The following is a 27,113-nucleotide window of genomic DNA, read 5'->3' on the forward strand; positions in this document are numbered from 1 at the left end:
TGTAGCCCACCAGGCTCCTCTGCCCATTCTTTAAGGAAGAATACTAGAGAGGGTTGCCGTTCCCTGCTCCAGGGGGATCTTCCTGACCTAGGGGTCGGACCCTCGTCTTCTGTGTCTCTTGCATTGGCAGGCAGATTCTTTACCACTGTGCCACCTGGGAAGCTTCAAGGTATTGTACTGTAAGGTGAAATATATTTTATTTTTTTGTGTTTGTTTGTATGAATTATTTGTATAGGAAATATTATAAATCTATTACAGTATAGTACTGTATAGCTGATAGTGTTAGCTGGGTACCTAGGCTAACTTCTTTGGACTTAATTAAAAAATTGGACTTAAATGTGCTTTCAGAATGGAACACATTCGTATGTAGGGGACTTACTCTAGTCTTAACAGTCAAGACTGGTGAAGAGCCTTTGAGAAATAAGAGCACACATTTTTCCATTCGATTTTGCCTTTTTCTCTAAAAATAGAGCTCTTTATTTAAACAGTTTAGGGTAGGTCCCAACAAGCATTAGGAAATTATTTAAATATGATATAAACATAAAATAAAGCTAGAAATAAATACAAATATCTCAGAGCAATATATAAACTTCTCAGTACCCTAAAAGAATTGGAATCTTGCTTTTACTTAGGGCATTGCCTGCTCCACCCCCGTTGTTCTTCACATGTGGCCTTGGAGTTCAAGCTATGCAGTTCCTGGCCACTGAGTTTATGAAAGGGTTCTGTAAACAGTTCAGTGCTGAGTACACCTAACTAATAATATTGGCCAGCATGTTCTTTCCTAATGCTGCCCATAGTTTTTTGTTTATAACTTAATGACCATGAAGGAGCTGGACTTTTAGAATTCAAGGAGGGTTCAGCCTATGTCAGAAATTAAACTTTGAAAAAAATACTTAGAAAACACACAAGGTTTCAGAATACAGTGGTTAGTTACATCACACCAGCCTAAGACAACAGTGACGATGGCTTTTAGGGACTTGGAATTACCTCCTTGAAGCAGCTCAACAGGTTCCAGAAAGGACACCAGGCTTGGTCTGGGTATTTCCCTGGAAACTGGCCCTGAGCCTTCCCCAGTGCCACGGGTACAGCTTGTTTTTCTTCTCCTGTGTTGAGTGACGGATGTAGACAAGCCTCATGGGAGAGAAACCCCTGCAGACAGGCACGTGTGTGTGCCTGGGCGTGCAGGCACGTGCATGCCTCCCAGCAGTGGTGAAGGCCCCTGCAACCCTGCGCCCCTTGCTGAGACCTTCGTACTGTTTACCTGGCCAAGGGGACTGGGGTTGCCCTGGCGGGCCAGAGACCCAGCCTCACTCCTAGCGATATATACAGTGAAGTCAACATTTCTGCTTCCTCATCTGAAACAGAAGACAGGATTTGCAGCTTCAAAGGGGGTTTGTTAACTTTTTCTTTAGCAGTGGAGACTCCCAAGCACAAGTGCACATGGAGAGTGCTGGAGAAAAATGAGGGGTCCAGGGAGGCTCCTCTGGTGGAACCTGGGGGGACCTCTAGCTTTCCCTGAGATTGAGACTCCTCCTGTGGAGCCCAGGGTTTTCTGGGAACACAGTTTGAGAAGCCCTGGAAGTTTGAGAAGCTTTTCCAGATCATTCTCTCTATGCTATACCTTTATGCTGACTTCTAAACAGCACAGCCCTGTTGGTACAAAGCTTAAGAAGATGCTTTTTGCATCACTGGAAAAATGTGTAAGTCCTGGCAGGTGAAATGGCAGAGCCAAGGTTTGTTCTGATCTCTGTGGTTCCCGCAGGGCCACAAAACTGACAAAATTAGGTTACCAAATCAGTTGTTTGAGAACATCCATCACTACCCCCAGGGAAGAACAGTCACCTATTTCCAGAAACAGCGGTTTCTCAAAACTGAAAGGGGAAATGGGACATCTTTACAACCACAATGGGCAATTGAAGGGTCTAAAGTTCTAAGCTGGGGATCACAGGCTCGGGGGCCCAATTCCCTGCTGGGTTGCTTCTTCACCACCAATTAATCAGGCTCCCTAGACAGTGGACCATTTGGTTCTTTCTTTGCTGCGAAAAGGGAGAGGGACCAGGGATCCCCTTGACTGGGCTTCAGCTTTTGAGAACTCAGTTTCCTGACCACAAGGCAGGGGGCAGTGAGGGTGGGAGGTAGGTGGGAGACTTGGAGTGAGAATCCAGTCACTCTGAGTTTAGGATCACAGGTGGGAGATGCCCAGTGGTCCCCCCCAGAGCCTGGGTGGATGGGAGAATCCTACTGGTCGCCACGTGGTGAGTGCCAACGATGTGGCAGGCATCACACGTCTGTCGGAACTCTCGCCACGCCCCAGGTGGTAGCTGCGGAGAGGAGACTCAGGCACAGAGGAGGAGGGTGTCTCCCCACCCGCCACACAACTGGTAAATGGCAGAGCTGGGATCTGGACCCAGGTCTGTCTGATATTATAGATTGTGAAACGCGTGACTCAGAGACTGGGCTTTCAATGACGACGCCCTTCCCCTTCCTCTGCCTCTCCAACACCCTTGGCCAACTAGATTTTTCTTCACTGGGGCCCACCCTAGGGAACTCATAAACCAGAAGGCCGAGTTCTGCGGAGGAGGAAGCCCAGCGGATGCTGGAGAAAGATTCGAGTCTCTGCTCCACCAGATGTGCCTCCAATTCCTTCTCTCCCCAAAGCCCGATGGGCCCTTGCACTGTCGGCCTTCAGTGTCCACTGGGACTTGACCTTGCCCGTTTCACGTTGTCCGGAGATAATCTTTCCAGCTGGCCTATCACCCCAGGGTCAGTGGGGTGATTTGACACCCAGTCAACCTCTGACCTCCTCCCATTCTCGTCTCCACCCCTCCTGGTGCTTGGCACAAAGCAGGCAGGTCAGAGGGCGGGTGGCTTCTGATGGCTCAGCCTGGTGGACGGCCTCTAATAGCTGGGGTTCCCCGAGGTACTCTGAAGACCGTCTGCTGCCCCAGCAACGATACTCCCAGGATTTCAAGTCTTGGTGACGCCTTGGGTCCCCGGAAAACTCAGCAGCAGCCAGACTCGGAGGCACAGCTCACCTGGCCAAGTAATGCCCCAGGGGTCTGACCTCGGTCCTCTGGAGGCTCTTAGCCCCGCAGCTGCCAGCACCGCTGTCCTCACTTTCTGACTCCCTCCAACCCTCTTCCTCCTCTTCTTCCTCCCCCTCAACATCCTCAGGACTATTGTCCCAGCAGAAGGTCAGTGTCCGAAGAGAAACCGGGGGTTCTCCAGGGACTAGATTCAGCCCTGGTGATGATAAGCCCCAGGTGGTCCAGGAGGAGAGGTTGTCTTTGGGGGGCTCTCCTGAGGAACTGGAGTCCTCGGAGAATTTGGGTGGTGGGAGAGGCTTCTGGTGTTCCTCCCGATGCAGCCCCTGGCCTGGCCCCTTCTTGGCCAAATAGCCGGAGGATCCAGCCTCATCCCAGGAGGAGGAGGAGCCGGCAGTGCTGGCCCAGCTTTTGTCTGAAGAATCGTAGGCAGAGGAGCCTTCCGCCTGGACCAGCGGAGTCCAGGGCCCTCCTGCCTTGGCGGGCCCCGGACTCTGGAGTTCCTGCCCCAGGAAGGGGGGTGGTTCAACGTAGGGCTGGAGGCTGACACCGGGATCCGAGTCCTCTTCATCTGTGTTCTCCTCACTGTCCTTCTCCTCAGCGCTGTCCTTCTCTGGTCCGGCCTGGACGGGGGATGGGGCCCTGACTCTAGAGGTCAGCCTGACCCTTCTGGTCAGTTCCTTTTGGGGACAGAGGATCAGGTTGTGCACGCACTCTGGGCCACTGGGCTGAAAAGTTGCCCTGTAGTGTCTGTGTGCGGAGAAGTTCTGATTTGGGGAGAGGAGAGAAGAACAGAAGATTAGCCTTTCTGGAAGCATGACTGTTCTAATTTGGGTTCCCCGGGAAATAGACAAGGAAAGAGACAAGTGATTCAAACAGAAGCCGTTTCTCTGGGAAGTCATCCCGGGAAGTGCCAGCAAGGCGCAGCAGCCCGTAGCGGGGTATGATGAGTCAGGTCACCTCGAGGGCAGCTGGAGCTGAGCCTTGCTGGGGACTTCAAGCGGCTGCAGAACCGGGGCCTCAGAGCACCAGTGGGGGAGGGATGGAGCGGGTGGTGGCGTGAACTCCCTGGCACACGCAGCCTGTGATGTGCACAGGCAGAGAGGGCACCAGAGGCCAGAGAAAGCGTCCAGGTTGCAGGCGCTAGCTTTAGGAGGTCGGGCTGGTGATCTACCATGTAACGGAAGGTGGACAGAGGAGCTTGACGGGCTACGGTCCATAGGGTTGCCAAGAGTCGGACACGACTGAAGCGACTTTGCATGCATGCATGCTCGGGAAGGTAGAGGGATGAGGCAGGTATGGATGTCTAACACAGAGGTAGTCCTCCAGTGAGTGGGAATTCCCTGCAGGTCCAGGAATGGCAAACACTTCCATGTGGCGAACGCTCAGAGCCCATCCTCAAAGTTCCCACCCAACCCAAGCGCCTACCGAGCCCCATGTATGACTCAGCTTCCCTTTCCAGGCCTCCACTGAACAAATACAGCCTCTCCAGGCTTCCCTTGTCCCAGTGGCCCCAGGCTCTAAGTGAGTGAGCCAGCAGACCAATGAAGAAATTGCAGGGTCTGCCTGCATAAGACTTACCCTCAGTTAGACGGTGAACAAAGTGCTGGAACCTTTTTAAGATGTCTCCTTTCAGTTTCACCCTCCCCGCCTCCCCTCCCGGCATCTCTCCTGAATCCCAAGGCTGGGGGTTCTGCTCTTGGCACTTGACAAATTCTTAGCAGAGATGAAATTATTTTAAAAAGGGATTTAAGGCACTTGTCCCTCCCAGGCTTATCTGCTATTTTAATTTGGTGCCAAAGGAATGAATCACTAATGGTGAAAATTTAGATGGGTAGATAGACGTTTTGCAGTCTAGGCCATCTTGATATTCTACCTGAACTATCTACCAAGTTTAGCTCCACTTCCTTCCTCTTGGACAACCCTCCCTCCCTGTCCCACGCCCCCAGATTTGCCATACCAGGGCCTGTGGCATCTTTGTCTGCTGAAGCCAGGGGTTCCCCCTGAAGGTCTTCCACATCACAGGCCCTACGGCAACGGCCAACAGCAGTGGTAGCAGAAGCGGTAGCAGCAACAGGAGGGCCCAGTTAGATCCTAGGAAGAAAGAAAAATAACGACTAGAGAAACAGGGGCTCCTGTCTATCAGTTGCATCTGAGCTGAGGCTTCACATACATTATCCTATTTAATGCTCATAAGAATAAACTCAGGACTTCCCTGGTGATCCAGTGGTTAAGTGCCAACGCAGATGACACGGGTTCAATCCCTGGTCCGGGAAGATCCCACATGCCTCAAGACAACTAAGCCTGCACACCATTGCTTAAGCCCACACTAGAGCCCACTTCTCAATGAGAGAAGTCACCGCAATGAGAAGCCCCTGCACCCCAACAAAGAGTAGCCCCCACTTGTGGCAACTAGAGAAAACCCTCTAGCAGCAGTGAAGACCCAATGCAACCAAAATAAATGAATACATAAAATTAAAAAAAAAAACAAACTGAATTAAACCCATCCTACAGATGGTGGAAAGCAAGGTTCAGAGAGGTTATGTAAACTGCCCAAAGATACATAGTGAGCGGAGACGAAGCTGGAATTCTAATGGAGGCGAGTCTGTCTCTAGACTTGGGCTCTTAACCACCATGTGATGAAGATCCTAAAGCTCAGGGGGGAAGTCCCCACTTCTGTACCACTTGGCACTCACCCGGGGCCTCCAGGAAGAAGCAGGCGGGCTCGGAGAACTCGCTGTATTTAGGATTGCCAAAGGTGTAGATGGTTCTGGCGCTGAGGCAGTGGTACCCGCTGGTGTCTGGCTGGAGGGGAATCTGGACTGGCTGGCCATGGGGAGTGGCTGGAAACTGGGTCTGTGAGGAGAGAGAAACAGAGGAGAGTGGACCTGTGGGGGGAACTGGCTCCATGCAGTCAGGATGGGGTGGGTTTGGCAGGTATGGCACAGCTGGGATTCCCACAACTTCTTTACTTGCATTAAGGCTTAAGCATTAAGTGAGAGCACTTCCCAACACTATCTGGCTTCTCTTCTTCACTGAGTCTCAAGGTAGAGATGGTTTGGGTTCAAAAGCAGCCCTGACACTCAGGGTTACTTCCAGGCACACCCCACCAGGGCCCAGTGGTCCTCACTTTTAGGGGCAGATGCCTCACGTTTCCTACCCTCAGGGCATGTCAAAATATTAGGGTGGAGGAAATCACCCCTGAAGATTCACTGGAAGGACTGACGCTGAAGCGGAAGCTCTAATACTTTGGCCACCTGATGGGAAGAGCCGACTCATTGGAAAAGACCCTGATGCTGGAAAAGGTTGAAGGCAAAAGGAGAAAGGGGTGACAGAGGAAATGGTTAGATAGCATCATGGACTCAATGGACATGAATTTGAACAGACTCCAGGAGATAGTGGAAGACAGAGGAACCTGATGTGCTGCAGTCCATGGGGTCTCAAAGAGCTGGACCTGACTTAGTGACTAAACAACAACACGGGGGTATTCACTCAGCCATTACAGACACAGAAAACTCTAGGGCTGCTTGTCCAACACAGTAGCCACTGGCCACATGGGGCTATTGAACACTTGGAACGTGGCTGGTACCAACCAAGATGCGCTCCAGTATAAAATGCATACCAACTTTCATGAGAGACCAACCCAAAAATCTCAGTAATTTTTATATTAACTACATGTTGAGATGATTACATTCTATTGAATGAAATAAAATCTACTGTGAAAACTAAATTCACTTGTTTCTTTTTACTTAATTGAATGTGGAACGTTTAAGCGACACAGTGTGTTCTGCATTATGTTTCTACTGGACAGTAGAAAGAACAGAAGAACACCTATGAGGTTCTTGAAGGCAAGGACCACATCAGATGAAGATCTTTGTCTCTGGGATCCAGAGTATGCAGGAGGTCAGGAGTGTGAGTCTGGGTTCAGTAAACGACAGAATGAACAAGAACAGGGGTCCATAGACTTTAACCTCACCTTTGTTTGAAAATAGTCTTCCTGGAACAAGGCTATGTGTCTTTGTTTACCTATTAACTTATGGCTCTTTTCATGTTACAGATAGAGCTGAATAGATGTGAGAGACACTATGGCCTGCCAAGTCAAAAATATTTACTCTCTGGCCATTTACAGAAAAAATTTGCTAACCATAAATAAATTTGCTAACCATAAACAAATAGATACAGACATAAGCACATGCATACACAGAAACGAGTCTGAAATTGTATACACGCTGCTGCTGCTAAGTGGCTTCAGTCGCGTCCGACTCTGTGCAACCCCATAGACGGCAGCCCACCAGGCTCCCCCGTCCCCGGGATTCTCCAGGAGAGAACACTGGAGTGGGTTGCCATTGCCTTCTCCAAATTGTATATACACCAAAGAGCTATTTGAAATCATCTCTGGATACTTTCGGTTTTCTTCCTAGAATTTATCTGAATTTTCTAGTTTTTTTTTTCCTAAGGAATCTGGTGCCGCAGCAAGTAGGCCTCCCAGAGCCCATCATACTTCAATCAGATTTTATTTTTTTAAAAAAGTTTTATAATGAAAACAAAAACAAAACTGCCCTGTTGTTACTAGCTGTAATACTCAGGGAAAGGATGTCCTGGACTTGGCCCCTTGGGTGGGGGTTTGGGGCAGATGTGAGCCACAAGTCAATCACACTGCAAAGTCAAGGGGGTGATTGCAGCAGTGAGGGGTAGGCATGGAAGGCTTCCTGGAGGAGGCATTCAGGGGCAAGGCTCGGAGGGTGAAGAGCTCGGAGGGGATCTGCTGGGAGGCTGGGGAAGCGGACTTAGCCTGGGGGGGCGTGAAGGGGGCTTCTCACCTTGTTCTCAGTCCCTTCCTTCCAGAAATCCACCTCATAGTTCAGATCCGGTTGGGGCACACAAGGCGGCAGCTGGTACGTAGCATTGACAATCAGGATCTCCTCTGTCTGGTTGAACACCAGGACAGGCGGGGCTGGTTCCACTGGCGGAAACAGAACGGGACCTGTCAGGACCTTCCGCAGGTCACAGAGCACGCATGCCGCTGCCTCCAGGCAGGCCTGCTCCTCACCCAGTGCGGAGAGCTAACCCGCCTTGACGCGTGTTGTCCCTTCCCCGGGGTGCCCTTCACCTGTCCCTGGTCTATCAGCTTCCTGACCATCTGGATCAGTATTCTGTTGCTGCCGTAACATTGCCACAACCTTAGTGGCTTGTATCAACACAGATTTATCATGTCACAGTTCTGGAGGTAAGAGTCTAGGTGGGCTTGATGGGGTTCTCAACGCTGGGCTCTCCTCTGGGAACTTGGGGGGCAGAATTCACTCCCATACTCATTACTGTTGTTAGCAGATTTCGGTTCCCTGTAGCTGTGAGGATGAGGTTTATTTCCATGCTGTTTGTTAGCTGGGAGCCTTTCTCAGCTTCTGAAGACACCTGTGCTTCTTTCTTCTTTTTCTTTTTAAAAAAATTTTTGGCCACACTGCATAGCATTATGGGAATCTTAGTTTCCCGATCTGATACTGAACCCATGTCCCCCGTAGTTGAAACATGGAGTCTTAACCACTGGACTGCCAGGGAAGTCCCAGCACCTGCATTTCTAATCACGTTACCCCTTCATCTTCAAAGCAGAAACACCATATTGAATCCTTCTCACATTTCAACTCTCTCTGATTTCCCCTTCTTCTACATGTCTTCTGCCTCCAGCTGGAGAAAGGTCTCGGCTTTTAAGGACTCAAGGGACTAGATTGGGCCCATTTGGATAATCCAAGATAATCTTAAGTAAACTTAAGTAAAATCCCTTTTGCCATCTAACATTAACATTTAACATATTCATAGGTTCAGGGATTAAAGCATGAACATCTTTGGGGGGAGTCATTCTGCCTATCATGGTTCTCCGTATGATTCCTGAGAGACTGAAATTCCTGTCTCTCTCAAGGGCAACATACATCCACCCCATCCTGTGCGTGCAGGCTCAGTCGCTCACCTGTGTCCGACTCTTTGTGACCCCCATGGACTGTAGCCCACCAGGCTCCTCTGTCCATGGGATTCTCCAGGCAAGAATACTGGAAGTGGCTGCCATTTCCTTCTCCGGGGGATCTTCCCCACCCAGGGATCAAACTTGTGTTTCCTGTGTCTCCCGCACTGGTAGGCGAATTTTTTACCATTAAGCCATCCCACCCCGTCCCAAGGCCCCCCAGGGTCTCATCCCATTACTGCATCAACTCAAATTCCAAAATCTCATCTTCTAAAGTATCTAAATCAGGTTCAGGTGAGAGTCTGGGTACAGTGCACTCAGCATGACACCTGGACTCAATTCCTGTCCACTTGTGGGCCGGTGAAAATAAAGTACAAGTTATCTGCTCCCAGTACAAGGAGGTGGGGTAGGCATCGGACAATCATCATGGACATTTTGGTTCCAATGGGGAGAAACAGGAGGTAAAACGCTCACTGAGCCGAAGCAGGTGTGAAATCTAGCTACACAAACTGTATTAGATTTTTAGGCCTGGGAACTACATTTCCTTGGCTTTCAACACTGCTCTCTAGGATCTTGGTTCCACTCTCTGAATAATCCTTCTTTTTCATGAAAGATATTTGCAGCTAAATAGTTTACAGTCTGCTTCTTCCCAGTAGAAATTGGGGGCACCAATAGCCTTCTTTCATTTCATATTCTCTCTGCTCCTTTTCATCCAAACTGACGCTGTTTCTGCTGATATAAAATGCTCAAGAAGCTTATGGATCTCCTACAGATGTCATGGGGACCTACTGCATCTGACAGAAGCCAGTTCCACATATCTTTTTGGGAAGAGCTGTTTCTAGTTTTGGCTTTAGCTGAGCTGGCTGAGGGATAACACTTCTGCTTTCTAGAGGCCCCTTGATTTGATTGAGGGGACTGTGTGTCATACCCTTAAATCTCTTCCAAGAGCCTTTTTCCTGGGCCAAACACATTGATCTGAGGTTTTAATAAGTGGTTATACAATCACGTGGGTGTATGAATGCTTCGTTGCTTCAGTCACGTCCAACTCTTTGCTGCCCCATGGACTGTGGCCCGCCAGGCTCCTCTGTCCACCGGGATTCTCCAGGGAAGAATACTGGAGTGGTCACTGTGCCCTCATCCAGGGCATCTTCCCCACCCAGAGATCAAACCCGTGTCACCTGTGTCTCCTGCATTGGCAAGCAGGTTTTTTATCCCTGGTGCCACCAGGAAGTTCAGGTGTATAGTTACACCCTTGGCTATTTCTCTGTGTCACACTCCTGGAAGAAATTTCTTAATTTTAGCATCTTTTGCCGTCTGGATAGGTTGAGAGTTGTCCAGACGTTTGAGTCCTAGCTCCTTTTTGTTTAGGCTCTTTCCTCAATTTCTCTTTCCTCCTTGCATTTTGCTATAGTTGCCAATAATAAACCAGACCATGCCTTCAATATTTTGTTTGGAAATCTCCTTGATAAAGGACCAAATTAGTCATTTATGAGTTGTTTTCCATACACATGTAGGATACAAATTTGCTCATCGTTTTTCAGTATATAAGAGGCAGCCCCCTTCCTGAAATTTTCAGTAACATATTCCTCACTTCCTTCTGTGAGGCAGTACCTTTAGTATCCATACTTCTACTAACAGTCTGCTCATGATGATTTAGCTATTCTTGAAAGAGATTTCTGGCTTCGTAGGTGGCTCAGTGGTAAAGAATCTGTCTGCCAACGCAGGAGAGGCAGGAGACACGAGCTTGACCCCTGGGTTGGGGAGATCTCCTGGAGGAGGAAATAGCAACCCATTCCAGTATCCTTGCCTGGAAAATCCCATGAACCTGAAGGGGATGTAGGCTTCCTTTATGATGCTCTTCACTTCCTTCTGAGCCCTCTCTGGCAGAATCTTTAATGTCGATTTCTACCGACAGTCTGATCAAGATTATCTAGGTTTGACTGATGGTTTGAAGATGGAGGGGGCAGTGACAAGGAATAAAACAACAAGAGAAAATTAATATACCATTGTTCCAAGTCCAGCTGAAATGCCACTTTCTCCATGCTGCCTTACCTGAGCACCCAACGGCAGGAGACATGTCCACATTGGTCTTCCCTGCTCTGACTGTGCTCAGGGAAAGCATGGGGCTTCTGCAAGGCGCCACTACTTATGTGATCAGGAAACACCCACTCGACATTGATATGTATTAAACCCTGGGCAGGGAGCTGAGAGAAGTGGGGAGACGAGGCCCCCATAAATTTTGACCTCAAGGAGTTGGAGGAAATTAGAGGGAAAATGAAATATTCAAACTAACAAAACTCAAGAGAGAATGTGACCAGGGTCACGGTTGAATGCAGAAAAAAGACAGGAAGGATCATTCAAGCCTGAGGTGTGCTCTATGAGAATCAGAAGAGCTTTAGGGAGGAAGAAACAAAATAAATTAATTAAAAAAATAAAAAAGTAAGCATGTCTCTGCATCTGTCCCTTTATTGTTCTAATTCTTATTCCTATTCATCCATCATTCTTCTAGGCAGACAACCTTTCTGTCTGCCTTCCCAACTTTCTTTTCCTTTTCGTCCATCTGTCCATCTTTCGTGACTATGCTTCTTTTCCTTCTCATCCATACATCCTTCTCAGCCATCCTTCCTTCTCTCTAATTATCCAATCTTCCTTTCTTTCCAGCTGACATTTCTTCCTTCCTATCCATCCTGTCTTCCTAACCATTTATACTTTCTTTCTTCCTGTCATCTAGCCAATCAGCCTACTTTGCTATCCCTCCATCCTTCCTATCCATCCATTGTTTTCTTTCCATGTATCTTTTCTTCTTGCTTTTCCTTTCTCCTTTGCTTCTCCTTCCCTCTCACCCTTCCCTCCCTTGCCAGGCAGCCAGCTTTTCTTCTATAGTCTCTAGCCACTGACCCATCCATCTGAGTTTCATTCCTATCCTGCACTTCTCCACCCATACTAGTTCCTTCATAGTAAGCATTTAACCATCCTTCTAGCCTCATCCTTCCCACGCATCCATCACTTCCTCCCTATTGCTTCCACACTTCCTTTCTTCTCATTCATCCATCCTTTTCCTCTATTTGTCAATCCATCCTGCCAGCTTCCTCCCATCCCAATCACCACTTCTTCCTTCTCTGCCACTCTTTCCTGCCATCCTTCATTCAATCCTTTCCTCCCCTCCCTTCAAACCCTGTTTTGTCCTCAAATATTTTGAGAAGCCTGAATGATAAATCACAGATTTCAGCTCCATGAAGCTATTGTCTGAGTATCTATGCTCCCTTTCTTGCTCCTGACCCAATCCAGCATCTTGTCCAAGATCAGAAAGAGCTATTTCACATCACATCTCCATCAATTACTAGCCAGTAAGTTTCTTAGCTTTTTTAAGTCTTAATTTTTTAAAAAACATGGGTGGATTAAAATGAACCTCACAGGCCTGTTGTGAGGGTCAGAAATAAAATACATTGGAGAAAAAATTGCTCTCCTCACTTAATGTTAACAATGGTGATTCCTGAAGGTTATAAGCATGGGGAATGTTTTCCTTCCTATTCTTCTCTCTCTTTCCCCTGAAATTTCTATGGTGTACAAAAATTGTTTTTTCAACCAAAATTTTAAAAAAATTTCTGAAAGAGAGAGATTGAACATTAATAAAAATAGGAATAAGTAAAGTGCTTTGTGTAGTTCATAACCAAGGTTGTACACAGTAGAAGATCATGAACCATGTTAGTTGGAGGTACGAACAGAACTGGGTTTCCTTGGTGGCTCAGACAGTAAAGAATCTGCCTGCAATGCAGGAGACCCGGGTTTGATCCCTGGGTTGGGAGGATCCCCTGGGAAAGGGATAGGTTACCCACTCCAGTATTCTTGCCTGGAGAATTCTGTGCTCAGAGGAACCTGGTGGGTTACAGTCCATTCAGTCACAAAGAGTCAAACACAACTGAGTGGCGCATGCACGCACACACACACACACACACACACACACACACACACACACCCGTACTGCTGGGGCTGGCGAACTCTTCTGATTCCCAGTCGCAGAGTCAGACTACTGGGACTATAGGTTGGGGCCCATGGCGGATGGCTCCAGAGCTGCCCACCGCTTTGGGAAGTGGAGGGCAGATGGCTAGGACAGCAGTGTCACCGAGCTGAGTTCCTGGGCAGACAGCCTCCCTCTCACAGGCCCCTTACCCACCTTCAAAGAAGTAATCCATGGACTTGGACTCTACCCAGGGGGACCTGGCGCCGTGTGAAACTGCTTGCACACGCCCCTTGAACTTGTTGCACAGGTCTTGCTTCTCCAGGCACATCAGAGAACACACCAGTTCTTTGGTTCCTGCACACTTTTTCACTCTCCGCCACCGTCTGGGGGGTGCAAAGCTGAGGGAGGAGACAGAAGAGTGTGGGTCATGGATTCGGCCTCTTGGAGCGAGGAAACTTGGAGAATACGTGATTACTTGTCCCTCCATCCCACCTGGTTGTCCATCCATCCATCTGTCCGACCAGCCAGCCATTGACTGAGACAGAAGAAGGACCGTCCTGTTAGGAGCTTGGACTCAAGAATGACAGATGAGGGTGGGAACCCGGGTTCTGCCCATCACTAGCTCTGGGACCTTAAAGTCCCTAAGCCTGAATATCCTCATTTGTGATGTCTCCCTCACAGGGCCGCTCTGCTAGTAACCATTCTCCACCACGTTGATTCATTCAGACAGTTACAGGCCCCCCCGCCAGTGTGTTCCAGTCCGTGCTGGGTGCTACGTGAATGTTGGAGGGGACACCCGAGTCCATGACTCCAACTTCCTGAGAACACTGAGGTGCAAAGGAGGGACCCGCTCGCTGGGCGTTATTCTTGGGGAATCGGCAATTCATGGCGGACGAGGTCCTGCCCTCGGGAACCGACTCAGGAAGGAGCTTTCCCACCATTGTCACATGACAAGATAAACCCAGGAGCTGGTAAGTGCGGTGAAAACAGGGGAAGGTGGGGTGACTACTTTCTGAAGGCAGCTCAGGAAAGGTCAGGAAGACAGTGCTGAAGCTGAGGCTGGGATACTGAGAAGGGAGCCAGAAGGGGTGGGGGGGGGGAAGGAAATCGCCAAAGCAAAAGCCTTGTGATGGGAAGGGATTTGATCAGTCCAGAAAAAGAGCAAGACCAGGGTGGCCAGAGCCCAGTAGACAAGGAACAGAGAGGATGGGCAGACAGGAGATGAGGATGGAGGTGGGTGGGCAGAGCAGGCAGAGTCTCACCATCTTGGTATGGAGTTTGGATTTTATTCCATATGTCATAGGAAACCGCTGGAAGGTTCTGAACAGGGGGACTGAAGTTATCTGATTTACGTTTTTAAAATATCACTCTGATAAGCCAGCATTTAAACTGAGTTTAGGCCCCCAGTCTGGCATTTTGTCACTGCAGCCCTGGCAGACTAACACATCAGCTTTCTTTCCTTTTGGTGTCCTAATCCTAACAAAGGTCCGTCTAGTCAAAGCTATGGTTTTTCCAGTGGTCATGTATGGATGTGAGAGTTGAACTATAAAGAAAGCTGAGCGCCGAAGAACTTATGCTTTTGAACTGTGGTGTTGGAGAAGACTCTTGAGAGTCCCTTGGACTGCGAGGAGATCCAACTAGTCCATCCTAAAGGAAATCAGTCCTGAATGTTTATTGGAAGGACTGATGTTGAAGCTGAAACTCCAATACTTTGGCCACCTGATGCAAAGAGCTGATTCATTTGAAAAGACCCTGATGCTGGGAAAGATTGAGGGCAGGAGAAGTGGACAACAGAGGATGAGATGGTTGGATGGCATCACCGACTAAATGGACATGAGTTTGAGTAAATTCCTGGAGTTGGTGATGGACAACTGCAGGCCTGGCGTCCTGCAGTCCATGGGGTCGCAAAGAGTTGGACACAACTGAGCGACTAAACTGAACTAAACTGAACTGAAGAAATGTTTGCCTGTTTCAAAGTCATGAAGATGCTCTTCTGTGCTTTCTTCTATGAGTCTTATAACTTGAGCATTTACATTTCAGTTCTCTTTTATTTTAAAAATTTTCTCTCTTTTCACCTTCTGTTTCTTTTAAGGCACTATCTGCTGTATTTGCTCTTATATTTCTTCTAATTTATTCTTCATTTATGAAATGTGGTGGTTGTTGTTGTCATCTGCAGCAACATGGACGGACCTAGAGATTGTCATACTAAGTGAATTAAGTCAGACAGAGGGAGACAGATGTCATATGGTATCACTTATGTGTGTAATCTTAAATGATACAAATACATTGATTTCTCACGGTTCTGGAGACGAGAAGTCCAAGATCAAGGTGTCAGCAAGTCTGCTGTATTCTGAGGCCTCTCTCCGGAGATGGTCACCTTCCTTCTCCCTGTGTCCTCGCCTGGCCTTTTCTCTGTGTGAGAGCAGCCCTGGTGTTCCCTCCTCTTCTCATAAAGGTGCTAATCCTCTTGGCTTAGGGCCTCACCCTTAGGACCGCATTTAATCTTAATTGCCTCTTACATCTTAAATACGGTATACTTGTGACTCTATCTCCAAATACAGTCTCAAGGGTGTTAGGGCTTTAACACATGAGTGACTAAGGGGTGGAACACAATTCAGTCCATGACAAGGAATTATGAATTAAGCTGCTATGAAAATTCACATACAAGTCTTCATATGGATATATGTTTTCACGTCTCTTGGATATAGATCCAGGAGTGGAATCTGGGAAGCATGGTCACTGAACATGTGACTTTACTAGAAACTGTAAAGCTGTTTTCCAAAGTGACTATATCATTGTAGTTTCCACCAACAATACACAGTCAGTATCCACAAGGGATTGGTTCTAGGATCACCCACTGATACAGAAATCTGCAGAGTTAAGTTCCCTTACATAAGGGGCTTTGTATCTGCAAACAACACTTGCACATCCTCTCATATAGTTTAAATCATCTCTAGATCACTTATGATATTTAATATAAATGCAAACACTATGTAAATAATTGTAAATATGACGCAGATGCTACATAAATATTTGCTACTGTGTGGCAAATTCAAGTTTGTCTTTTGGAGCTGTCTGAATTTTTTTAAAAAATATTTTTTTTGCATGGTTGGTTGAACCTGTGGCTGCAAAACCTCCAAATATGGAGGGCTATATGCCCTCCATACCAATTGCAGTATTCTTGCCTGGGAAATCTCATGGACAGAGCAGGCAGTGGGCTACAATCCCTGGGGTTGCAAAGAGTCAGACACGACTTAGCAGCAAAACAACAAAATGCCCTCCACATGCTTGTCTACATTTAGTACTGTCACATCTTTGAATTTTAACCATTCTAGTGGTGTGTGTATTTCCTTGCAGCTTTAATTTGCATTTCCCTAAAGACTAATGATGTTGAACATCTCTTCATATGCTTTTGGGCCATTTATATATCTTCTTTTGTTAAGTGACTATTCAAATATTTTGGGGTGGTTCATCTTATTTTTGAGATGTAGGAGTTCTTTATCTATTTTGGATATAAGTTCTTTGTCAGTATATGTATTGTGAATATATATTTCTCAGTGACTGGCTTTTTCATTTTCTTTGGGGTTTTATTTTTTTAAAGAACAAAAGTTTTAAATTTACTGAAATTCAGTTTATCAGTATTACTGACTAAATTGTACAGCATCCACCCCCGCCCCCAGCCCCGGTTCATATGTTGAAGCCCTAACACCCCAATGTGACTGTGTTTGGAGCTGGGGCCTTTAAAGAGGTAATTAAGATTAAACGCAGTCCTAAGGGTGAGGCCCTCAACCGATAAGACTAGTGCCTTTATGAGGAGAGGAAGGGACACCAGGGCTGCTCTCACACAGAAAAAAGGCCAGGTGAGGACACAGGGAGAAGGAAGGTGACCATCTCCCGAGAAAGGCCTCAGGGGAGCTAATATAACAAATACCTAAAAATGCATTAGTGGCTTTGCAGTTGGGCTATGGGTAGAAGCTGCAAGGGTTTAAAGTTTATGTGAGCAAAAGCCAAAATTGCCTTGAAAACACTTTTGGTAGGAATATAGACCCCCTTCATGGATTACAGCCTTGTCATGGTGAAGGGGCTTATGTGACTCAATGAAGCTATGAGCCATGCCATGCAGGGTCACCTAGGATGGACGAGTCATGGTTAAGAGCTCTGACAAAATGTGATTCTGGGAGTGATCAGATGGAAAGGAGGAATATCTTATTGGAAACTGGAAGAAAATTGATCCTTGTTATAGAGTAGCAATGAGTGTGGCTGAATTACATCCTAGTGTTTTTATGGAAAATCAGAAGTGGAAAGTGATGAATTTCGATACTTAGTGTGGAGATTTCTAAGCAATATGCTGCAGATCTAACCTGATTTCTTCTTACTGGTTACAGTAAAATGAGAAAGGACAGAGAGAGAGACAGATAGAAGGAATCGCTAAGCCAAAAGGAACCAGAACTTGAAGATAAGGAAAATTCTCAGCCTATGAATATTGCGAAAAAAGATAAGAAAGCATGTTCTGGAGAGAATGCAAAAGTTGTGGCTTGAAAATCATTTGGTAAAGAGATCATGGGTATGACTCGCAGATTTAATCAGCCATCTCAGTAGAAGCCAGGAATAGAGATGGGATTTTTAAACATATTACCTCAATTCTGTGCACTGAAAAGATCTCAGAGCAATAGTGCAGTACTGATCAGACAGCCACACTGTTCTTTAAAACCATTTTTTTTAACCAAATGGAGACATGGCTGATTTCAGGTTTCAGGTGAGGAATTGTGCAAATGAGTCTGGAACATCTATTTGCAACAAATGACAATAAAGATATCAAGACTTACTAGGGTCAAGTTCAAAGGACCCAGGAGCCAACTTGGTGAGACAATTCAAGCTTCAATGAGTAGAATCAATTGCAATGGACTAAACCATTAGATATGTTTAACTACTTGAGTTGGTGATGATAATAAAAAAAAAAAAAAAAACAAAAACCAAGGCAATCCCCTTTGGGGCATGATAGGGAACCAATTCGTTATCTTCCAAGCTGGTCAAGAAAAAAATTCCAAGCATTTATTCTGTCTTGCCTGTATGAACAGTACCACTGAATATCAAATACTACATGAAAGGAAGCATCTTTTTATAAAATAATTCTAGCTAATAAATGAGAAAATAGTACCATTAGAATATCACAGTTTTGGAATCCTCACAGGTGTTTCAAAAGTGTGAAAGGAAAGGAAAATATCATAAAAGTCTGAGGTTAGGCTTTCAATTCTTTAATCAATTTATCCCACCTCCACCATGCCTAGCTGTGTGCTTTTGAGCAAAACACCCTCTTAGTGTTTCAGTTCCCTCACTGGTAGAGCGGAGTCACTGAATCCTTCCTTGCAGGGCAGTGTGAGATTAAATATGTTTCATGTATGGACACGTGCAGACGCACAGCAAACACACAGGACAGGTTGGGTATTTTCTGCCTCCTGACACAGTTCTGCACCATTCTTTCTTTTTCTTTTCTTTCTTTAGTTTGGGCGCACTGGGTTTTCGTTGCTGCGTGCGGACTTTCTCTGGTTGTGATGAACCAGGGCTACTTCCCCCTTATGGTGGTTTCTCACGTTGTGAAGCATGGGCTCTAGGGCGCACAGGCTCCGTAGTTGTGGCCCACGGGCTGGGTTGCCCTGCAGTATGTGGGATCTTCCCAGACCAGGGATTGAACCCAAGCTCCCTGCATTGGCAGGTGGATTCTTAACCACTGGACCACCAGGGAAGTTCCCATCCTCTCTTTTGAAAGCTCTCTACAGTCTGTCCTCTCCCAAGCCAGGCCCCCACCGTTCATATCTGGAGGCTACAGATGGAGACACCGTGATAGAACCAGAAGAGCACAAGCTTTGGGGTCAGACAGACGTGGGTTTCTCCTCTGCTTCCATCACTGACTTCCTTAGGCAAGTCACGGCACCTCTGCGTACCTCCTCACCTCCAACACAGGGGAGATGCAGAGCCTGCCTGCCGATACAGGGAGGCAGAAGGGAGGCACTCACGCCAGGCTCCTAGCACTCAGCCTGGCACAGGAAGAGTCCTGAGTATATGGCAGTTCTCCTTCCTGCCTCCTCCTTCCCGCCAGTTCTAGATTAATGCTGCTGAGTATCTGCTTTTATTAGCTTACTCTCTAATGAAAGATCTTCAGATAACTTCCACCTATGTGCAAAGATGACAAATCTGCTTTCACTTTTAGACTCCTCTGCATCAGCGGTGGATGCCTGGGCTGCCAAGGTGAGAAGGACCCCAAGGCTCTGTGCAGGCTCCATGGGGAAAAGGGTGATCATTTCGTGATGCCTGTCACAACTCTGCAAGAGATATCCCTGCTTCCTTTACCTGCTCCAGTGTCAAGCACTTTATCCAGGCCCTCAAGAATTCCATTATCAGGCCCTCACAGCTCCATCCATGCCCTGTTCTGACTTTTCTCAAAGATCCTGCCTCGCTCCTGGCAGGTCCATCACCTGGGCACTGTTCTCCACTCAGCATCACCCCCACCTCCAGAACTTTCGTGAATATCCTCTCCCAGTACCTGCTGCATGCTGTCACCCGTGGGACTCAGAGAACCAGTGAATGCTGGCTGGGAACCGACACACGAGACCCTACCCATGACAAGGTCATGAGGGAGAAAACCTGACAGGGAAGGCGGATCAGGCTTTCAGGGGTTTTCGAAAAGGCCAGCTCACGAGATCCCACCCATGACAAGGTCACGAGGAGAAAGCCTGACAGGCAAGGCAGATCAGGTTTTCAGGGATTTCAAAAAGCTGCCCCCGGCGCTCACCTTAAAGATGATGTCTGTCTTTCTGATGCCTGCCTCAATAGACTACTCCCTAATTTCTGTGACACAGGCAGAAGGCCTTCCCCAATCTCTGAGAATCGATTTAGAACTTTAATCAATAAGTTTCCCAGGTGGTGGTATTTTATGAGATTATCCAGGGTGAAAGGAGTGTTTTAATTTAAACTTCTTTGCTGGTATTTTAGTTCGTTTGGCAAATGCATTTATGCCCTTGGTACTAATATGCATGACTGCTTATAATACCCTAATCATAAAATAACATAAAGAACCTGATCATATAAAGGCCCTAACAGACATAGAGCCCTTCGGGGGGTGAGGAAGCCCTATTAGAAAACACAAGAAAAATTATTCTAAATGTAGCTATTGGGTTAACATTTGCTTGCTGTGTTTTGTTTGCTGTGTTTTTGTTTTTAATGTGCTAAGGTTGTGTTATAGAAACCATTGTTGATATAGTTAAAGATCTAGAGAAATAAGAGCTTAGCCCTAGTGTGGTAACAATGAGATGGTTGTTAACTGTCAGCCAGGAGTGCTAGGCAGAGGCTGCCTCATCAAAGTCGCAGAGTCAGTCTGGGGTAAACTTCTCAGATAAACGCAACTGACAACTTCTGCAGAAGGATTAATTTTTGTGTTAACAAGGTTATACTTCTACTCTGTACTGTTGCCCTATGAGACTGCTATCCTTCAGTTAAGGTCACCACAGAAACAGAAAATAGGTTTACATTCACCTGACTTGCATAAAATGTTAATAGGCCCCAAGGCCAGAAGATAATGTACAAGACCCTCATAAACAAAGAAGTATGCAGAAAACACCCTGGTTTCGTGAAGAACAAGCTGATGTAATGTTAAACTATCTTCCCCTTAGAAATGTACTAATTTAGGGTATAAAAGCTACGGTAAAAAATAAAGCATTGCCAGACTCTGCCAGACTCTGCACCCCCTGTCTGGTCACTCTCTCTCTCTCTCTCTCTCTCTCTCTCCCTCGCAGAATTGGCCCTATCAAGGCTGGTCTCACGTGTCTTCTCTCTCTCGCCGACCCTGTTCATCCTGAGGGTACCCCCTGGATCCTGCCAAGGCTGGATGGACCCCGGCAGGTGCTGCCCACACTGAATGTAGCTATTTACTGCAGAGAATCCCCTCTGGCCCCTGCCCACTTCTTCAGGCCCACTGCCCGCCCCCCCATCCCACTCCACAAGCTCAGAGGCATCCTTCCACCTTTGATAGGCCACAAAATAGGTCACGTTCTGGGGGTTGCCAGGCCCTGGGAGCCACGTCAGGTACACACTGAAGTCCCGCGAGAGCAGTGTCACGTTCTGGGGAGGGGCCAGGAGGGGCCGCCCTGCGGAGGAGAAAGAGGTCATGAAGCCTGGAGCAATTCTGAGCAGAAGCGTGGCATGGCAGGCAATCGGGTGCTTGCTCAGTTTGAGAAGCAGGCATTGTCTGGGGTGGCGGAAGCAGACGGGATGTGATGTAGGCGGGAGACCCGGGGGGCATGATTCCAGTCATAGCTGTGTGACCTACTGGCTGTACTGCAGCCCCTTCCCCTCCTTAGACCTCAGCAGCCCATCTGTGCCCATCTGTGCCCACCCTGGCACCTGAGGATTCCAGCAAAACAGCACAGAGCAGAACCATCTGATAGATCCCTGGCCTTCAGGAGGGAACGGCCCTGAGGGGCTCATGGAACGGAGGCTCTGTCCTGTCCTCAGCCATGTCCCCAGAGTCTGCCTGCAAAGGTCCCTAGGCACATAGTAGGTGCACAGCGAAAATCTGTTGAGTGAATGAATGAATACTGTGATGACCTGGATTATCCCCAAGGCCTCCTAACTGCTGTCTGTGCCTCCAGCTTTGTCCTCTCAATCCATTTACCATATGGCAGCAAGGGTTAAAACGAAAGCTAAACCATGTCACCCTTCTGCTTTAAAGCCCCAGTGGCTTCTCTTTCACTCCAGGTAGAATCCAAAGTCTCTACAGTCACCCACAGGGCCCTACCCAGTCCGACCCAGGACTCCCGGGACTCTGTCCCCTCCAGCCACACTGGTCCCTTCCTGTTCCTAGAGTGCGATGGGCCTGCACTCACCTCCAGGACTTTCCACAAGCTGTTCCTTCCGCCTAGACTGTTCTGCCCCGGATATTCCATCTGGCTCACTCCTTTGCTTCCTTCCCATCTCTGCTCAGACGTCACTGTCCCAGCGGCTCCTTCCCTGACCGCCTCTAACTTGCCCCTACCGCCCTCCTCGGCACTCCTTCCTTCTCACTGCTCAGCTTCTGAAATATGCATCTGCTTACCCAGCTGCCCAGCTCCTGCCCTTCCCGTGCTCTCAGAATAAAGTCCATGCTTCTTATCAGGGTACGTGCAGCCCTGCCCAGCTTGGCCTGGCCATCTCGTTGACGTCTTCCTGACAGCTCACCAACACACCTCACTAGGCTGCAGCCAATCTTCCTTCTCGCCCTTAAACCACAGCATTCCTCTGGGTGTCCTTGAACCCAAGCATTCTTGACAGCATGGTATTCACCATCCAGTCTTTTAAAGACTTGATTCAAATGTCACTTCCTCTGGGGAGTCTTCCTGACATCTGTCAGAAGTGGTGGCGATGCTGCTGCTGCTGCTAGCAAGAGCAGCTAATGTGTCTTGTGTCCTAACTATGTGCCAGGCACGATGCAAAAGCTATGTTATCTGCATTTTCTCCTTCAACCTGCCCCACATCTCTAGGAGGCAGGTACTAATTGTGAGCATCACATTACAGATGAGGAAACTGTGGCCCTCTTAGCTAATACGTTGCAGAAATGGAATTCAAATCCATTCAGGCCTAGTGAATCCCAAAGTCTGGGCTCTTTTAAAAAAAGGTTTTTTTTAATTCATTTTTATTTTTGGCTTTGTTGCTATGGGAGGGCTTTCTGGAGTTGTGGGGGGCTGGGCTCTTCATTTTGGTGCACGTGCTTCTCATTGCCACAGCTTCTCTTGTTGCAGCAAACTGGCTCTAGGGCACGAAGGCTTCAGGAGTGGTGCACTGGCCGAGTCGCTCTGAAGCATGTGGAATCTTCCCCGACCAGAGATCGAACCCATGTGCCCTGCATTGGCAGGCTGATACTTAACCACGGGACCACCAGGGAAATCCCCAAAGTCTGAACTCTGATCACATTTCCTCCCGTAGGTTCTCACAGGGCCTGCTGTTCTTCAGTCACGAAGGCATGTTCAACTCTGCGATTCCATGGATTGCAGCACACCCAGCTTCCCTGTCATCTCCCGGAATTTGCTCAAACTCATGTCCATTGAGTCAGTGACGCCATCCAATCATCTCATCCTCTGTTGCTTTCTTTTCCTCCCACCCTCAATTTTTCCCAGCATGAGGGTCTCATCCGAAAAATGAGTCAGTTCTTCAAATCAGGTGGCTAAGGTATTGGAGCTTCAGCATCAGTCCCTCCAGTGAATATTCAGGGTTGATTTCCTTTAGGATTGACTGGTTTGATCTCCTTGGTGTCTAAGGGATTCTCAACAGTCCTCCAGCACCACAATTCAAAAACATCAATTCTTTGGCGCTCAGCTTTCTTTATGTGAGTCCGACTCTCACATCTGTACATAACTGGAAAAACCATAGCTTTGACTAGATGGACCTTTGCTGGCAAAGTGATGTCTCTGCTTTTTAATATGCTGTCTAGGTTTTTCATAGATTTTCTTCCACGGAGTGAGTGTCTATTAATTTTGTGGCTGCAGCCACCATCTGCAGTGATTTTGCAGCCCAAGAAAATAAAGTCTGCCACTGTTTCCACTTTTTCCTTCTATGTTCACCATTATTCTTCCAACATCTGTGGTTCACTGCTGGTCAAGAACATCTCTTGACCACTGCATGCCAGAAGTTTCAAAGAGAGCTACAACTCCACGCCTGCCCTTTAAGTACTCACGGTCCCATGGAGAATTCAGTTACCTGAAGGGTCACATGCGCCATGATAGAAATCCATACAATATACAGAAGGGCATCAGGGAAGATGGGGCCCATTCTGTTGATGGCCCTCAGTTCAGGTCCACACTCCCGCCTTTTTAGACCCAAATGTGGGCTCCTGTTTCACCCCAACCTGTGTCCTGTCGTTGGAACTGTATCACCAGGACGCTGATGCTGACAGGGCTCCCAGTTTCTGGACTTTCTAGCAGGTGGCTGGCAGGAGGCCAAAATCCGTCTACCAGTGGCTTATCTGAGACTAGGCCTCGAGTCTGAGCTTGGCCGCAGTGGAGAAAGAGCAGCCAGAGTAGCTGCCCTCTGGGTGCTCAGCTGCTCTGTGGCATCTGACTCTTTGCGACCCTGGACTGTAGCCCGCCAGGCCCCTCTGTCCGTGGATTTCCCAGGCAAGAATACTGGAGTGGGCTGCCGTTTCCTTCTCTGGGGGATCTTCCTGACCCAGGGATCGAACCTGTGTGTCCTGCATTGGCAGGCGGATTCTTTACCACTGAGCCCCCTGGCAATCCGTTACCCTCTACTGAGCCTTCGAAAGGTGCCAGGCACAAGGGTGGCATTCAGTCAAATCCCCATTCAATCAAAACCTCATTCAGTCCTCAGGACAAACCACTCTGTGGTGTAGGCGTCAATCCCCTTCCACAGAAGGGGCTACACACCCATTACACAGTAATAATTTAAGAGCTAGGAGGGCCCTTGGACATAAACTAATATTGATGTTAAAAGCCAACATTTGTCTGAGCAACTTCTTTGTGCCGGGCACCACATCATTCTAATTAAGCATCACAACCCAGCTGCCTGAGGCTGCACACCCATTATGTGTGGGAGCCAGGACCAGAACCTGGATTCAGCTTCGCTTCACCCTAAACCTTCACACCACAGCTTGTGTTCTGTACATTAAATATTCATCGAGTGTAAGGATAGCTAGGGCCAGACAGCAAAACCATTGAGTTTGATGGTGAAAAGGGGAGTACAGAGGACCCCTCCCCTCCCACCACGTAGGTATCCCGCTCCTCATCAGCCGCTGTAACACTGCGGCGAAGGCACCAGGAGCTGGGGCGTCCCTGAGCTGACCCGGGTGGAAGGACCAGCCGCCCGCCCGACCGCCAAAGCTGGCCATGCTCGCTTCAGCCTCAGTCTTGCCTGTTCTGTGTGTCTCACCAACGCCTTCCTTCTTGGGTAATTCCCTTAACTGCTCTGAGCCTCAGTTTCCACATCTGAAAAGGGAGAAAATACTACCTACCTTTAGGACAGTTGGGTTGTGACGCTCAACTAGAATAATGTGGTGCCGAGCACAAAGAAGTTGCTCAGACAAATGTTGGCTTTTAGCATCAATATTAGATTATGTCTAAGGGCCCTTCTAAGCTCTTAAATTATTAGTCTAAGATCAGGGCGATATCCTGGCGCCAATCTGGGCTCCTTCTCCCTGGATTAGCTGGGGTTTGGTGGTTGGATCCCAACCACCCAAGGTATTTTGTACCCTGTCAACTTATTTACTAGTGAGGGCGCAGAAAAAAAAAATGTGATTTGTTAGAACAGTAGCACAGCTTAGACTAAGCGGGTGGTCCTTCCCCTCAGGCCTGGGTGGAACTTTTGACACCTCGAGTTGGGAGGAGGGGGAGGATAGGGGACTCCCCCAACCCCTCCACACTCCCCAACCACTGGCCACCCATCCCCCGCCCTGCCCCCAGGCAGCGAGGGCAGAGCACTTTTGCTTGGTTTCCTGTACCAATGAGGGTCAAGTGTGGTGGTATTCATTCAGCGGACAGGGCTTTTAGGAAACCTTAAAAAGAGCTTTATAAAAGACAAATGCAGCTGACTTTTGAACTGTCACTATCTGTTTTTCTCTGTTCACCTGTATCTGAACTGGCACTAGAAAATTGGATCAGTTCCTTCCCGTAAAGTAATTTCAGACTCGAGTCTGTTTAGAAAGTGAAGTGAAGTCGCTCAGTCGAGTCCGACTCTTTGCGACCCCATGGACTGCAGTATGCCAGGCTCCTCTGTCCGTCCAAGGGATTTTCCCGGCAGGAGTACAGGAGTGGCGAATTTGTTTAGTCCCCGGTTAGAAAGAACCTGGCGGTGGCGGGTTGGGGGCGGGGAGGGATGGGCTCTGCTGATTCGCACGACCAGGGTTACCCCGCACAGACCTCTGCCCGGGCACTCCCTCCCTGGGTCGGTCTGAATGGGGTGCAGACCGGATGGAGCGCCCCCGCGGCCCCGCGCCCGCCCCGCGGCCCCGAGCCCTTACCTGGAGCCGACTGCAGCAGGCACAGGAGCAGGGGGGCCCAGCGTCGGGCCCCCGTCATGCCGGCCCTCCCGCGGCCCCGGGGGGCACCAGGTCAGGCCTCCGGCACCTCCGGCCTCCTGGTTCACACCGGGCAGGTGATGCGACTGGCAGCCAATAGGAGGCCGAGTCGCGGGCCCGCCCCTCCGGGGGCGTGGCCAGGGAGGCGCCCGGGGCTTCCCCTGGGGCCGCCCCGCTCAAACCCTGCAGGAGCTCCCCAGAGCCTCTGCTTCGTTTTTTTCTGCCCGATCCCGGCGAGGGGATGGAGTGGGGGGAGATCAGTAAATCCGCGTATGCAGGGAGGGGAGAAGAGGAAAACTGTTCATAGTTAGTAATCACAGGAATTTCAACACGGGACTTGAAACAAGACAAACTAGTTCAGGGCCAGTTTAAGAAGGTAGTCTGAGACACCACTGGGTGTTCCGGGTGCGTTCCAGTGCCAGGTTCCAGGTCAGGCACTTCGGCCCGTTATTTACTTTAATTCCAGCGACAATGGGGGGGGGGGGGGGCGGGGTCCGTCCTGCTATTCTCTACACCCTTCACGTGGGAATGACAGCCTCCAGAGCTTCCTGGGCATGTTCCCGGGAACACTGGTCCCTCTGATGCCAAAGCCTGTGGCGTGGTGCCTGTCACCGGATCAGTAATCGCTTCCAGACAATGGAACAAGCCTCACCACAGAAGAGTCTACAGTCATTAAAAAAAAGATGCTGCCAAGACATACGTAGTCACTCAGGGATATTTACTCAGTAGCAGAAAAGCAAGTACTGAAATACAAGCGCATTAAAAAAATGTGTGCCTATAGGCATTTGTGGGCGTCCCAGGAGGCACGGGTGGTAAAGTATCTGCCCACGCGGGAGATGCAAGAGACTCAGGTTCAACCCGATCGGGAGGATCCCCTGGAGTAGGAAATAATGGCCCGCTCTGATATTATTGCCTGGAAAATTCCATGGACAGAGGACGCTGGCGGGCTACAGTCCATGAGTTTGCAAAGAATTGGATACAACTGAGCAGGCACACACACATAGGCATAGAGAGATTTGGAAGGGTATAACCCCAGTATGTTCCAGTAGTCATGTGTGAATGTGAGAGTTGGACTATAAAGAAAGCTGAGCACCGAAGAAT

The 27,113-nt window shown here is 48.4% G+C and overlaps 1 protein-coding gene across 1 annotated transcript; it reads right to left on the reverse strand.

Moving 5' to 3' along the window:
* Positions 1-477: 477 nt before the first annotated feature.
* On the reverse strand, positions 478-26,073 carry IFNLR1 (interferon lambda receptor 1). The gene is made up of 7 exons (XM_065927526.1): positions 25,956-26,073; positions 20,976-21,099; positions 13,172-13,356; positions 7,865-8,007; positions 5,741-5,900; positions 5,005-5,138; positions 478-3,811 (listed from the first exon to the last, which is right to left on the reverse strand). The coding sequence occupies exons 1-7, from the start codon at positions 26,011-26,013 to the stop codon at positions 3,032-3,034; spliced, it is 1,584 nt and encodes a 527-aa protein (XP_065783598.1). The 5' UTR covers positions 26,014-26,073; the 3' UTR covers positions 478-3,031.
* Between the last annotated feature and the right edge of the window lie 1,040 nt (positions 26,074-27,113).

Source organism: Muntiacus reevesi, chromosome 3, assembly GCF_963930625.1.
Source record: "Muntiacus reevesi chromosome 3, mMunRee1.1, whole genome shotgun sequence".
In the NCBI taxonomy this organism is placed as follows: domain Eukaryota; kingdom Metazoa; phylum Chordata; class Mammalia; order Artiodactyla; family Cervidae; genus Muntiacus; species Muntiacus reevesi.

Bases quoted from the DNA above. Each gene is read 5' to 3' on its own strand.
- IFNLR1 (XM_065927526.1), bottom strand. From the start codon at position 26,013: ATGACGGGGGCCCGACGCTGGGCCCCCCTGCTCCTGTGCCTGCTGCAG. The intron at 21,100-25,955 runs GTAAGGGCTCGG...TCTCCTCCGCAG, and splicing joins CCTGCTGCAGTCGGCTCCAG to GGCGGCCCCTCCTGGCCCCT. The intron at 13,357-20,975 runs GTGGAAGGATGC...CTCCTCCCTCAG, and splicing joins TATTTTGTGGCCTATCAAAG to CTTTGCACCCCCCAGACGGT.